The sequence below is a fragment of the Salvelinus alpinus genome, chromosome 3, assembly GCF_045679555.1.
Source record: "Salvelinus alpinus chromosome 3, SLU_Salpinus.1, whole genome shotgun sequence".
Lineage (NCBI taxonomy): Eukaryota > Metazoa > Chordata > Actinopteri > Salmoniformes > Salmonidae > Salvelinus > Salvelinus alpinus.
Window position 1 is genome coordinate 60,069,660 of NC_092088.1, and position 13,485 is coordinate 60,083,144.

Sequence of the window (13,485 nt, forward strand, 5' to 3'; positions counted from 1 at the left end):
CTGCTATCTCTCTCAGAATGACCTTCTTGATCCAAATCAGTCAGGTTTCAAGACTAGTCATTCAACTGAGACTGCTCTTCTCTGTGTCACGGAGGCGCTCCGCACTGCTAAAGCTAATTCTCTCTCCTCTGCTCTCATCCTTCTAGACCTATCGGCTGCCTTTGATACTGTGAACCATCAGATCCTCCTCTCCACCCTCTCCGAGCTGGGCATCTCCGGCGCGGCCCACGCTTGGATTGCGTCCTACCTGACAGGTCGCTCCTACCAGGTGGCGTGGCGAGAATCTGTCTCCGCACCACGTGCTCTCACCACTGGTGTCCCCCAGGGCTCTGTTCTAGGCCCTCTCCTATTCTCGCTATACACCAAGTCACTTGGCTCTGTCATATCCTCACATGGTCTCTCCTATCATTGCTATGCAGACGACACACAATTAATCTTCTCCTTTCCCCCCTCTGATAACCAGGTGGTGAATCGCATCTCTGCATGTCTGGCAGACATATCAGTGTGGATGACGGATCACCACCTCAAGCTGAACCTCGGCAAGACGGAGCTGCTCTTCCTCCCGGGGAAGGACTGCCCGTTCCATGATCTCGCCATCACGGTTGACAACTCCATTGTGTCCTCCTCCCAGAGTGCTAAGAACCTTGGCGTGATCCTGGACAACACCCTGTCGTTCTCAACTAACATCGAGGCGGTGACCCGTTCCTGTAGGTTCATGCTCTACAACATTCGCAGAGTACGACCCTGCCTCACGCAGGAAGCGGCGCAGGTCCTAATCCAGGCACTTGTCATCTCCCGTCTGGATTACTGCAACTCGCTGTTGGCTGGGCTCCCTGCCTGTGCCATTAAACCCCTACAACTCATCCAGAACGCCGCAGCCCGTCTGGTGTTCAACTTTCCCAAGTTCTCTCACGTCACCCCGCTCCTCCGCTCTCTCCACTGGCTTCCAGTTGAAGCTCGCATCCGCTACAAGACCATGGTGCTTGCCTACGGAGCTGTGAGGGGAACGGCACCTCCGTACCTTCAGGCTCTGATCAGGCCCTACACCCAAACAAGGGCACTGCGTTCATCCACCTCTGGCCTGCTCGCCTCCCTACCTCTGAGGAAGTACAGTTCCCGCTCAGCCCAGTCAAAACTGTTCGCTGCTCTGGCACCCCAATGGTGGAACAAACTCCCTCACGACGCCAGGTCAGCGGAGTCAATCACCACCTTCCGGAGACACCTGAAACCCCACCTCTTTAAGGAATACCTAGGATAGGATAAAGTAATCCTTCTAACCCCCCCCCCTTAAAAGAGTTAGATGCACTATTGTAAAGTGGTTGTTCCACTGGATATCATAAGGTGAATGCACCAATTTGTAAGTCGCTCTGGATAAGAGCGTCTGCTAAATGACTTAAATGTAAATGTAAGATATAGTAATTACTAGCGATTGGATAGCACGAAAATTGGGGGGTAAAAATAAAAAATAAATAAAAAACAAATTTTCTTACCCTACAAAAATAAATTGAACTGTATTTTAAGACAATTAAATACTCTACTAACAAAAAAGCTGTTAGAATTGTAAGTGTGTGTGTAAGTGTGTGTGTAAGTGTATGTCCCTTAAGGTCCTTGTGTAATTGTAATGTGATATTGTACCCCCTAGCTCAATTGTCCATTGTATATAATCTATATATACTTGTGTTCCCTCATGTACTCTCTGTATTGATTTGTTGTTAATAAAATTTAAAAAAGGCACATGTTTTGTGACTGAGCGTGCATTTTAGCGTTTGAGTCTCTTTTCAAAAGTTGCTAAAAGTTCCAAATACATTTTTAAAAATAGCTAAATTTGTTGCTAGGTGCTGTTTGAAAAAAAAGTTGCCAGGGTAGTTTAAAAAGTTGCTACATCTAGCAACAAAATTGCTAAATTGGCATCACTGCCGTATTCACCGAGATTCTCATCTCTCGTTTCATGATGGGCATGACCATGCAGCCTACATCATGGAGGGGGGTAGGCTATGCTTGGTTGTTAATCAAATAAAACGAAATGGGCAAGACATTAGTTTTTCATGTTTCTAAATAGGAAGTATACTGGCACCAAAAGCACATTACTCTACTCTTGTTCCATGCACATATGAGCAGTGTGTATCACAGCTGGATAGGCTGCGTTTCTGCTGTCAAAATTCAAGCCATTACCAACTGCGTTACCTCTAAAACCAGCTGTTGGTTGGTCTTAAATATCCCTACTGCCTGTTTTTAAGGACATGCCTAAAATACCCCCGCCCATCTGAGCGCAAGTGAGCTGATATAAAACAGGTAAATTGCCGAACCTGGTTTTAGCGCTAGAAAATGCTACTACGACAGTTTTTACATGACGAAATTGCAAAACGAACGAGCGTTTGACACTAGCGCCGCCTTAAACCAGCCAAAAATAGAGCCCTGCGTCTTTAAACAACTATCTCTGATTACAAGATTCAAGATTGACCCATGTTAGAACTTTCAACAGATGTTTTTAACAAACAACTTGTTGGGTTTAACATTTCCTTTAGAGATTAAAATGATTTTGAAGGAATGGGTGGGGTAGTTGCTGATCGCTCGATGTTAAATTTATAATGATTTATAATCTGTTGAATTTTGCCTTTTGCAAAACGTTGTAAACCCAGACTTTCTGTTATGTATCATGTCATTGTTTAATCTGAAAACGGAGTTTATGTGTTTGGTTAACCTGAATAGATCAATTGTATATTTTGAATAATTATGTCAAGTAGGAGATTCAATTTATTTTATCAGCTGGACTTGGTCACTGGTATGTTGAGTTTGTGTCTTTTGCACTGGTTTGTCCTTATGTTTGCTGTCTGGTAATTTGCAGAAAATCAAATATGTGAGTTTATGTAGGGTTAATTTATGAGTTTAATTGAGGCTGACTTATTTGTTTCTGTCGGGTGAATAACCTCTAGCTATTGTTGTTTTGCCAGTACCTCCCCCTCAGACCAGGATGTTTGCTGGAGAGACCTCACTCTGTCCTGGCTGTGAAAAAGTGGTCTATTTTGGTAAGTTTTGGTCAGACTGTTCATGATTGATTTATGATATAAACATAGATCACTCAAATATGCATTATGTGCCTTCTTATATTTATTTTTCTATGTTGTACTGATAGTTCAAGGGGTCACTTAGCGGACTCTTATATTTTCAAAGTGAAGTACAGTGAGTGCATACATTTTTGGTATGTGATCACTGTGGGAATTGAACCCAAGACCTCAGTGTGGCAATCACCACATTTTTACCAACTGATCCACACAGTACCTTGTGCACTTTTGATTAATTATCCTGACATGCCAGTTGAATGAGGTAATCATAGTGAAATGTTTGTCTGTCTCTGCAGCAGAGAAGGTGATGTCCCTGGGTAGAAACTGGCACCGACCCTGCCTGCGCTGTGAGAGGTGTCAGAAGACACTGACCTCTGGTGGACATGCTGAGGTATTACATCCACATTATTACTGTCTACTACAGTTACTGATGACCCGAAGCGAGGGCTGCTTTTAAGATCAACATCAGTGTTTCTGTGTCGAAATTCACAAGTAAGGTTGATTTGATTGATTTTATTATTAAAGTGTCTTGCATTTTCAGGATGCCTAGCCCACATGGACTTATAAGACAATCTGAAGATGCATTGATGTTGGTCAATTAAATCATACATAGAAGTGATTTAACTCGTCTGGTAGGCTTGTGTCACTGCGCAGCTCGCGGCTGTGCTTCCATTTGTAGTCTGTAATAGTTTGCAAGCCCTGCCACATAAGATGAGCGTCGGAGCCAGTGTACAGTAGTATGATTCAATCTTAGCCCTGTATTGACGCTTTGCCTGTTTGATGGTTCGTCGCAGGGCATAGCAGGATTTCTTGTAAGCTTCCGGGTTAGAGTCCCGGACCTTGAAAGAGGCAGCTCTACCCTTTAGCTCAGTGCGAATGTTGCTTGTAATCCATGGCTTCTGGTTGGGGTATGTACGTACAGTCACTGTGGGGACGACGTCCTCGATGCACTTATTGATAAAGCCAGTGACTGATGTGGTGTACTCCTCAATGCCATCAGAAGAATCCCGGAACATAGTCCAGTCTGTGATAGCAAAACAGTCCTGTAGTTTAGCATCTGCTTCATCTGACCACTTTTTTATAGACCAAGTTACTGGTGCTTCCTGCTTTAATTTGAGCTTTTAAGCAGGAATCAGGAGGATAGAGTTGTGGTCGGATTTACCAAATTGAGGGAGAGGGAGAGCTTTGTACGCGTCTCTGTGTGTGGAGTACAGGTGATCAAGAATTGTTTTTCCTCTGGTTGCACACACTAACATGTTGATAGAAATTTGGTAGAACTGATTTAAGTTTCCCTGCATTAACGTCTCCGGCCACTAGGAGCGCCGCTTCTGGGTGAGTGGTTTCCTGTTTGCTTATTTCCTTATACAGCTGACTGAGTGCGGTCTTAGTGCCAGCATCTGTCTGTGGTGGTAAATAAACAGCCACGAAAAGTATAGCTGAAAACTCTCTAGGCAAGTAGTGTGGCCTGCAATTTATCACAATATACTCTACTTTAGGTGAGCAAAATCAAGAGACTTCCTTAGATTTCGTGCACCAGCTGTTGTTTACAAATATGCACAGACCCCCCCCCCCCCCTCATCTTACCGGAGTGTGCTGTTCTATCTTGCCGGTGCAGCGTATATATCCCGCTAGCTGAATATTCATGTCGTCATTCAGCCACGATTCCGGGAAACATAGGATATTACAGTTTTTAATGTTCCGTTGGTAGGATATTCGTGATCATACCTCGTCTAATCTATTGTCCAATGATTGCACGTTTTGTCTAATTCGAGGTGAGTGATCGCTGTCCTGATATCCAGAAGCTCCTTTTTGCCGTAAGATACCGTTGCAGAAACATTATGTACTAAATACGTTTTTTTTTAAATTAATTGAAGAAAAAAAATGTTTCCCTTGTTACAGCATGAAGGGATACCTTATTGCCACGTCCCTTGCTACGGCATCCTGTATGGACCAAAAGGAGTGAACATCGGCAAGGTCGGCTGTTACATCTATGAGAAGGAAGACATGGAGCAAACTGAAATACCCAGCCAGTCTTAACCACACACTAAAAGTGAGATGAATGGGGTTTCTGTTTGATTAGGGTCATTTCAGTGACTGAATTGAGTGACTGAAATTACTGAATTGAGTGACTGAAATGATTCACTGACTGAATTGACAGGTATTGCAATGGAACCGACCACACGCTTGCTGATAAACATGAGGTATTTTTGTGTGTATCTTTACATATTGTTTGTATAACGTAATAATGTTTCAGAATATTTAAATCACTTTTGCAACCTGCTAAGCACACAGATTTATAAAATACGTATTTAACAATCAATTATTTAACAATCAATATTAAAGATTGATTGCATATATTTGCCAATGGTTATGGTGAGGAAGAATGCATAAAGAGTTATGATACATTATCAAAGATAATATTTTGTTCCTCATTCATATGAAACAGAAAGGAGTCTTTACTAAATAAGATAATGCAGTATTGCAATTGAGTGGAACATTTGAATTTGTATAGGAGGAATAAAATGAAATATGCTTCTCTTGTGTCTTGTTTTATTAAATCAGTGCTAGGTTTGAATGTTGTTTTGATGTGGAACAAACACACCACTTACTATACAATGAGGTTACTTGAAAAGGTGTTTGAAAAAATTGTTGTTGGTGCACACTTGGGCATATAAAAAATATTTACAGAAAGAATATCTTAGTATCAATTTTCCCCCTCATCGTTGGCCTTTGATTTTAGAGGGATTTCTGTTGTTTCCACAACTTGGGATCCAGCCAAACTTTTCCTAGAATTGTACATAAAAAGAATAAACACATAGTCATTGATAAAACACTATGATATTCATAATCATCGATAACCATATTTGCAAAGAATTTACAGATTGTACCCTGGCAAAATGCTTGCTTGAGAAATTGTGGTTTGCTAGGTTTAGCCTAGCATTTTAGAATTGTAGCAACTAGGCAATGGCGGAGCGATTTCTGCATATTTAGCCTTTAATAGATGCATTATGATCTGTCTAGTGCGCTGCTCTTTAACGCACTTTAGATTGAATTCCAACCTAAGTGTCTATATCACAGAGGCTATATCATACCCTGTCTGCCCGTCCTCAATGTCCTGAATGGTCTCTGGTAGACAGCGGTCACGTGTCTCAGGCAGCATCCTGGCCACCAGGCTAGCCAGCAGGGCTATGGAGCAGAGGAGGACCTGCGGAAGGTCCCTCCACACCTCGTCAAGCAGCAGGATGAGAGGGGCCAGAGACACTCCCAGGCGACCCATGGACGAGTTGTAGCCCATGCCGTTCTGCCTGAGAGACAGAGAGAGAAATATACAGAACACACATTTTGACCTGTCTTTAGTTACACTTTAAATCGGAGACACAGGTGTGATTTACCTGACCACAGTAGGGAACAGCTCAGAACTGTATAACACGACAGTTGTGAAGGATGCTGCCGAGCAACCCTTCCCCAGCACCGCCACCACCGTCCTTAAAACAGACATGTCTGAAGTGGAGGAGAGGAACGACATGACCTTTCCTTTAAGTCAAAGTTTCCCACCATATTTAAATATTTAGGATGAGTTCATGAATAACTGAAAAAGACTGGAACACACCCCAGCAGAACTCGATGATAACTTGTGTAGAGTTGTAATAACTCCTGTAGAGATGTGATAACTCCTTTAGAGACGTGATAACTTGTGTAGAGTTGTAATAACTCCTTTAGAGATGTGATATCTCCTTTAGAGATGTGATAACTCGTGTAGAGACGTGATACTGCCAGGGTCTGTTCTAACCCAGCTCTAACACACCTGATTCATCTAAGCATGGTCTTCAATTTAGAAAACTATAGTTGAATCAGGTAGTATGTCAGTGCTGCACTAGAGGAAGGGCAGTATTTGTTGACACCTCCAATACATTATAAGATGTCTCCTGGACTTGAATTGCCCGCCTCCCTGATCCCCCACAAAAAAAGCACTCACCTCTGGGTATGAAAATATTAACAGCGAGACAGATTCCAGCTCCTAGCAGAGATCCTACTTCTGTGTTTCTCCTGCCCACCTTATCCAGAAGGTAGTACACTGATAGTTTGGCTGGGAGCTCTATGGCACCATACACAAACTGGGTTAGATATATGTTGAGCCCAAATCCAGTGATGTTGAAGCTAATGCCATAATATGTTGAAGCCACACCATACCTTTGGGATGAGAAATCAGGTTGGCATTGTTGGTGTTGTTAAACAGTGTAGAGCTATGTAATGTGTTTTGACACAGTTTGAGGTGAGCTAAAAGTCTAATTTAAAGTTGAATTTACATTTCAGGATATTCTCTTATGTGGATATTAGATCAAAACAGTCAAATGAAATCTTACCCAACTTGATAGCATCAATACATTCCTACATTATTGTGTGTAGCCAGACATGATGAACATGCGTTTACTAAAGCAACTTGTATCAGATATCATGAGACCGGGGATATTCACCATACTATGCCTGTGAGTAGAGCTAGTCTCCTCATCTTTGGGGTCCTGACCAAGTCCAGGTAGGAGTAGGTTCTGTCTTTTCTCTCTGTCACAATGATACTGGACAGAGTCTGGTGGCGAGAAGAACAGAGGCGGATCAGTTGCTGAATCCCAAATCAACCCCGAGACTTTGTCTCCTCGACGCTCCCGTAGATATGAAAAGATTGGATATATATAAGCAATATGGAAAAAATCCCACCCAGGCTTTAAGAGGGAAAGTAAACATGTCCTAGATCTATTTGTGCTGTCTTGCCAACTCTGACCATAGGAGTTAGCAAGACAGTCCCTGTGCACAAGAAGGCCAAATTAACCTGTCTAAATGACTATCGCTCCATAGCACTCACATCTGTAGCCATGAAATGTTTTTAAAAGGAAGGTTATGGCTCACATCAACACTATCATCCCAGACACCCTGGACCCACTCCAATTAGCATAACGCCCAAACAGATCCACATATGACACAATCTCTATTGCACTACACACTGCCCTTTCCCACCTGGACAAAAGGAACACCTACGTTAGAATTCTGTTCATTGACTACAGCTCAGCGTTCAACACCATAGTGCCCTCCAAGCTCATCACTAAGCTAAGGACCCTGGGACTTACCACCTCCCTCTGCAACTGGATCCTCGACTTCCTGACGGGCTGTCCCCTGGTGGTGAGGGTAGGCAACAACACATCCACCACGCTGACCCTCAACACAGGGCCCACTGACACTCTTGCACTGGCTCTATGCACAATCACTGGACTCTACCCACTCATACACGGACACTCCAACACACACATATACACACATATACACACACTACATACGCTCACACACACAAAACACATAAACACATCCATATTGACTCCACACACACACACACTTTCACACTCTTTTATACTCTTCACATGCTGCTGCTACTCTGTTTATTATCTATCTTGATTGCCTAGTCATTTTTACCCCTACCTACATGTAAATGTTACCTCAATTACCTCAACTACCTCGTACCCCAAGCACATTGACTCGGTATCCTTGTATATACTGTAGCCTTGTTATTCTTTTATTGTGTTAATATTTTGTGTTACTATTTCCTTTTTATTTGGTAATTTCCGTTAAGTAAGCATTTCACTGTATAATCTACACCTGGTGCACTCAGCGCATGTGGCAAATACAATTTGATTAGATTTGTGCACAAATAGATCTGGAACCAGGCTATAAGGAAGAGTGAAGGAATTTAAATAACCATATTGCTTAAACTTATACTATCCTGGTAATTGCTTACCTCTGGTGTAATTTTGGATGCAAACTCCTGCTTCTGGTTCATCTGGGCACATTGTTGCAAATAAAAGTTTGCTTTCTCAAACTTCCCATTGGCTATGAGCCACCTGGCTGACTCAGGAATCCACCTATTGGAGGAGGTAAAGATGTTATTCACAATAACACAGCAACTGTTAACTGTTAACTGTCCATTCATTCGTTGGTTAGTCCCTCCCTCCCTCCCTCTGACCTCCATGTGAGTATGGCCAGGGCGAGAGGTGAGGTGACCACTATAGTCAGCTGTCTCCAGTCGTTCACACAATAGGCTATGGCTGGAATCATGGCGTTACCAAACGTCCAGGACAGGCTGTCAATCACTCCCACTAATTTTCTGTGCTCAATGTCCACCCACTCCACGCCTGAGGACGACACAAAGCAACACCAGATGAGTCAAGGATAGTCTCTGGGACACCACGTGGGTTGTCTGTATTCATCTAGTGGTGGTTGGGCTTCGTGTGTGTGTGTGTGTGTGTGTGTGTGTGTGTGTGTGTGTGTGTGTGTGTGTGTGTGTGTGTGTGTGTGTGTGTGTGTGTGTGTGTGTGTGTGTGTGTGTGTGTGTGTGTGTGTGTGTGTGTGTGTGTGTGTGTGTGTGCGTGTGTGCGTGCGTGCGTGCGTGCGTGCGTGCGTGCGTGCGTGCGTGCGTGCGTGCGTGCGTGCGTGCGTGTGTGCGTGTGCTTGGTTGTGTGCATGTGTGTGTGTATAATCACTGAGTACTGATGAGACGATGACGATGCCAGTGATGCCGAACCCAGTGAAGAACCTGAGCACAGCAAACATGATGAAGGAGGTGGAGAAAGCACTGGCAACACCAAACAGCATGCCAGAGATATAGGACACCAGGAGCATGATCTTCCTACCAAACCTAGAAAAAAAAGACAACATGTGAAGATAAAGTGAACAGAAAAATATCTAATTACATTATGTAGCTTTCTCCGAGCTAGAATGGCCCATAGGGCAGGGGCCTATTTCCTGTCTCTGTAGTGTGAGGCAACTCCCCTCTTTCAATTAGAAATATAATAAGATAAGCTTATGTAAAGAGAATACAAATACAAATGTCCCCTTAATTTGATCGATTTAAAAAATATTAAAGACCAAATGTAGCTGTTTTTATATCAATGTCAAATTGTCAGTCTCCCTTGGATCAAAGTAGAGGAAAGATAAATGTTAATGTGAGAAATATTAATGTGTTGAAAAAGCTCTGACAGACAAACTTACCCCACCAGACATGCCACCAGAGGTCTCTACACAGCCCCAAATCCAGAATGAATTCAAGGAACTCCCTTCCATCTCAAATTACTCAAGCAAACACCAAAATGTACTAATAAATAAATAAAAAGCTCACAGCACAATGTCTCTGCCCTTATTTTTCTTTTTTTTAGGGGGTAGATCAGCTTTAATATTGCAGATAGATTGTAGCTTCCCTCAATGTAATTGTCTTCATAATTTCCAATCCCCCTATTTTACCTAAATAACTCATAGGCATATGTGTACTGATGTATGTATGCGTGTAACTGATAGATGTTACTGAATGTAAATGTACTATATGAAAATTAAAATGTAATATATGAATGTATTAGGATGTAGGCATACAGTAATGGGTCTCTCTGTTTCTCTCAGTGTTGTGTTAGTAGGACCTTTCTAGGTTCTATTGTTATTATTTTAAATGTGTATAGTTCAGTCCTTGAGCTGTTCCTGTCTATTGATGTTCTGTAATATGTCATGTTTTATGTTTCGTGTGGACCCCAGGAAGAGTAGCTGCTGGTTCAGCAATCGCTAATGGGGACATAGCCGAGAGAAGATGTTTGCGGGTGGGGTGCTGCAATTCTTTTTGCATACGGCTGTATTGGTCTGATAATACAGGAGTAGTAAAGGCCCAATACAATACTTTTGTGAGAGAAAAAAATGTCTCCCGAGCTGCAGAGGGCTAAATGCGGAAGACACATTTCAGTTGAAGGCATTCAGTTGTACAACTGACTAGGTATCCCCCTTTCCCTTTCCTATATCGGTCTGCTAAAACCGGAAAGGCCGGCCCGCAGCCGTCTATGCCGGCAGATTGAAGAGAGTGGCATTTTCTGAGCTAAACTGACCAGGGCACACCTCCAACAACACATAAAACCTCACATAATTCTGCCCCCCAAAAATGACAATTTCTCTCAACAGTGGCATATATATTACAGATGCCTGTAATAAGTAGTGCTCAGTTTGTCAAGGGCAGGGGCGCAAAATATTTCGCTTGTCCATTCCCAGCGTGCCTCTCCAGGGTGCTGTTGGAGAGACGCATCGCTGCCACGCTCCACCAACATTCCGTCAAAATAATCTAACATAAATCATGTAGCAGATATAGGATATGGTAGAAAGAATATGTGGCTTTTTCTGTAGCTTACAGGCTGGAGATAAAATGTATAAGTAATGGGACAGACACCTTTTACATCATGCAGGTTTCTCTGATCAAATAGCCTAACCTAAATGGCACCTAATCATATAAAAAAATGTGCTGACATGTTAACAAACCACATATACTAAAGACAGGAGAGGCCAAAGTAAAATGGACAATATGGAATGGATAATCAGGCTACTCAAAACTGCTGTCCAGAAGTTTCACCCCTTGGGCTAAATTGTCATGATCATTGGTTTCAAGTTTGTATCCATAGCGAAAAATAAAATACTTATGCATTTCCCGCTGTGTAAACACATTGCAAATAGGCTCAGGATAACTCCTGATAAAGTTGGGTAGCTGATATTCATAGCTTAAACAGCCAAATTGATTAGTGTGGAAATGTAATATTGATTAGTCACAGGAATCAGGACCAATAAAGCCAATGGAAAAGCTTGTTTTAGAAACAGTGGGACTAAGACATGGATGAGCATTTATAAAATGACATTGCAGGCAGACACTGTAGGATAACCCCAGTAAGCACAGACCGACGCCGATGTCTTTTGGCAGTCTTTTTTTGGTCCTGTCTGGACCAGCAATCTTTTTTTTTGGTGCAGTCTAGACCGGTCTTGATTTCCACACCCACAGACGTTGGTTTTTGGTCCAGTCTAGACCAGCCTTGATTTTGCTCAACTATAGACGCCTATGTTTGGTTCGGATTTGAAACATATTGTCTTTTCACCTTTCATTCAGAACCTAAATTGAACCTAACTTCAACGTCTGGAAAATACGGATTTTAGACATCTTTTCAACATCATTTTGCTTACTCTGAGTATTCTAGTTTTGCAGGGGGCAATACAGTATGTTTGTCTCACCTAGGGCGACAGAATTGCCAGGACCAGCCCTGAATACAGGCGTAGTAAAGGCCCAGTGCACTACTTTTGTAAAATAAAAGTTTCCTGCAGCTGAAGACAGAAGAGTTGTAAAGGCCAAGTAATTGTTTTTTACAAATAATAAATAAATATTCCCATTTTTCAGGGGGTGCTGCAGCATGTCTACTTCATGGTTTTAGGTCATCTTGGAAATCCAGAACAAAAATTTCAAGTAATTGCATCAGATGCTCGATTAAGATCTGGGGAAAGACATGTTAGAAAATATACTAGAAGTCGTTGCGATATTAGTCGTTGCATCCGCACATTCTGTTGACAGACACTACCATACCAGTTATGTTACGTGCGTCTGTACACATTTTTTTTTTTTAAGGTGAATAATTTATAAATTAATAAATTATTGTTAACTTACCTGTCACTCAGACTACCAAAGGTCATTGCTCCGAACATCACTCCCATGAAGAAGATGGTGGCCATCGCCTTATTTTGCCCTTTCTGGTCACACACCAAGTCCCACTGATGTAAGAGGTAGAAATAAGAATAAACAGACAACTCATTCAAGGTACCGTATAAATGAGAACAGCCTCTCTATTTCCCTTTTGTGAAATAATTTAATTGAGTAGCTAGCACTGCAACAATATTCAAGGATGCATTCATTGAGATTTGTACTGACAAATAATACTTAATTTCTATGCAACCATGTGTAGTGGTCGAAGAATGACATTCAACGAGTACAACATGGCCTTTCATTCAATGAGATACTCATTGACTACATCATTACCTTTCGACTTGTATAGTATAGTGACAAAGAGACAGAAAAGCTTACCTCTGTAGCCAGAGTGGATTTGAAGGTGCTGTTGTCATATACCCATCCATTCTGACAGGGGACTGTAGCTTGGTCACTGTCATTGGAGTTGGACAGGAGGTGGAACTGGGGTTCTGGGAACATCTTGCAGGAGCTTGGAGTCCCATCTTCCTGTACTGGAATACTGACAGTCAGTCTCTGCTCCTGGGTCAGATTCCCAAAGACGCCCTCATCATCCAGAGCGCTGATGTCACAGCGGTGAGAGGGCACAGCAGCTATGAAGTTACCCAGCATAAAGTGACAAGGCAGGGTGAATCGAGCAATGAAGCTGATGATAATGATCATAATCTGGAACCGTCCAAATCCATTGATATCCGAGAGTAGGTGTTCAAACTTCATTTTCCACTTGGTCCAGACAGACTTCTTGTAATACCGGAAGCACAGCAATCACACTCATTCACATTCGTACTTTGGATCCAAGAAAATATATCATAATCCTTTACCAAGTCTAAAGGTTGTCTGTCTGTTGGTCCAACT

The 13,485-nt window shown here is 42.4% G+C and overlaps 2 protein-coding genes across 3 annotated transcripts in view; one reads left to right on the top strand and one right to left on the bottom strand.

Annotated features, from left to right (window-relative positions):
* LOC139571042 (cysteine-rich protein 3-like) overlaps positions 1–5,598 on the top strand; it is a 30,896-nt gene extending 25,298 nt beyond the window's left edge. Inside the window, exons 5-7 of the mRNA XM_071393524.1 lie at positions 2,952–3,026; positions 3,359–3,453; positions 4,962–5,598. Coding sequence (XP_071249625.1) covers positions 2,952–3,026; positions 3,359–3,453; positions 4,962–5,099 — 308 coding nt within the window. The 3' untranslated portion in view covers positions 5,100–5,598. The remainder of the gene's footprint in view (positions 1–2,951; positions 3,027–3,358; positions 3,454–4,961) is intronic.
* On the bottom strand, positions 5,596–13,396 carry LOC139571041 (solute carrier family 22 member 7-like). Of its 2 annotated transcripts, XM_071393522.1 has the most exons (10): positions 12,970–13,394; positions 12,556–12,659; positions 9,587–9,741; positions 9,070–9,238; positions 8,845–8,968; positions 7,538–7,647; positions 7,039–7,253; positions 6,455–6,563; positions 6,155–6,367; positions 5,596–5,848 (listed from the first exon to the last, which is right to left on the bottom strand). In XM_071393522.1, exons 1-10 carry the CDS (start codon positions 13,345–13,347, stop codon positions 5,767–5,769), a joined length of 1,659 nt encoding a protein of 552 aa, XP_071249623.1. In that variant the 5' UTR covers positions 13,348–13,394; the 3' UTR covers positions 5,596–5,766. The 2 variants fall into 2 exon arrangements, with proteins under 2 accessions (XP_071249623.1, XP_071249624.1); XM_071393523.1 differs by lacking the exons at positions 5,596–5,848; positions 6,455–6,563 and having other exon boundaries at positions 6,166–6,367; positions 12,970–13,396.
* Between the last annotated feature and the right edge of the window lie 89 nt (positions 13,397–13,485).

Bases quoted from the DNA above. Each gene is read 5' to 3' on its own strand.
- LOC139571041 (XM_071393522.1), bottom strand. From the start codon at position 13,347: ATGAAGTTTGAACACCTACTCTCGGATATCAATGGATTTGGACGGTTC. The intron at 12,660-12,969 runs GTAAGCTTTTCT...CTCTTACATCAG, and splicing joins AATCCACTCTGGCTACAGAG to TGGGACTTGGTGTGTGACCA. The intron at 9,239-9,586 runs GTGATTATACAC...TGTCGTCCTCAG, and splicing joins CATCGTCTCATCAGTACTCA to GCGTGGAGTGGGTGGACATT.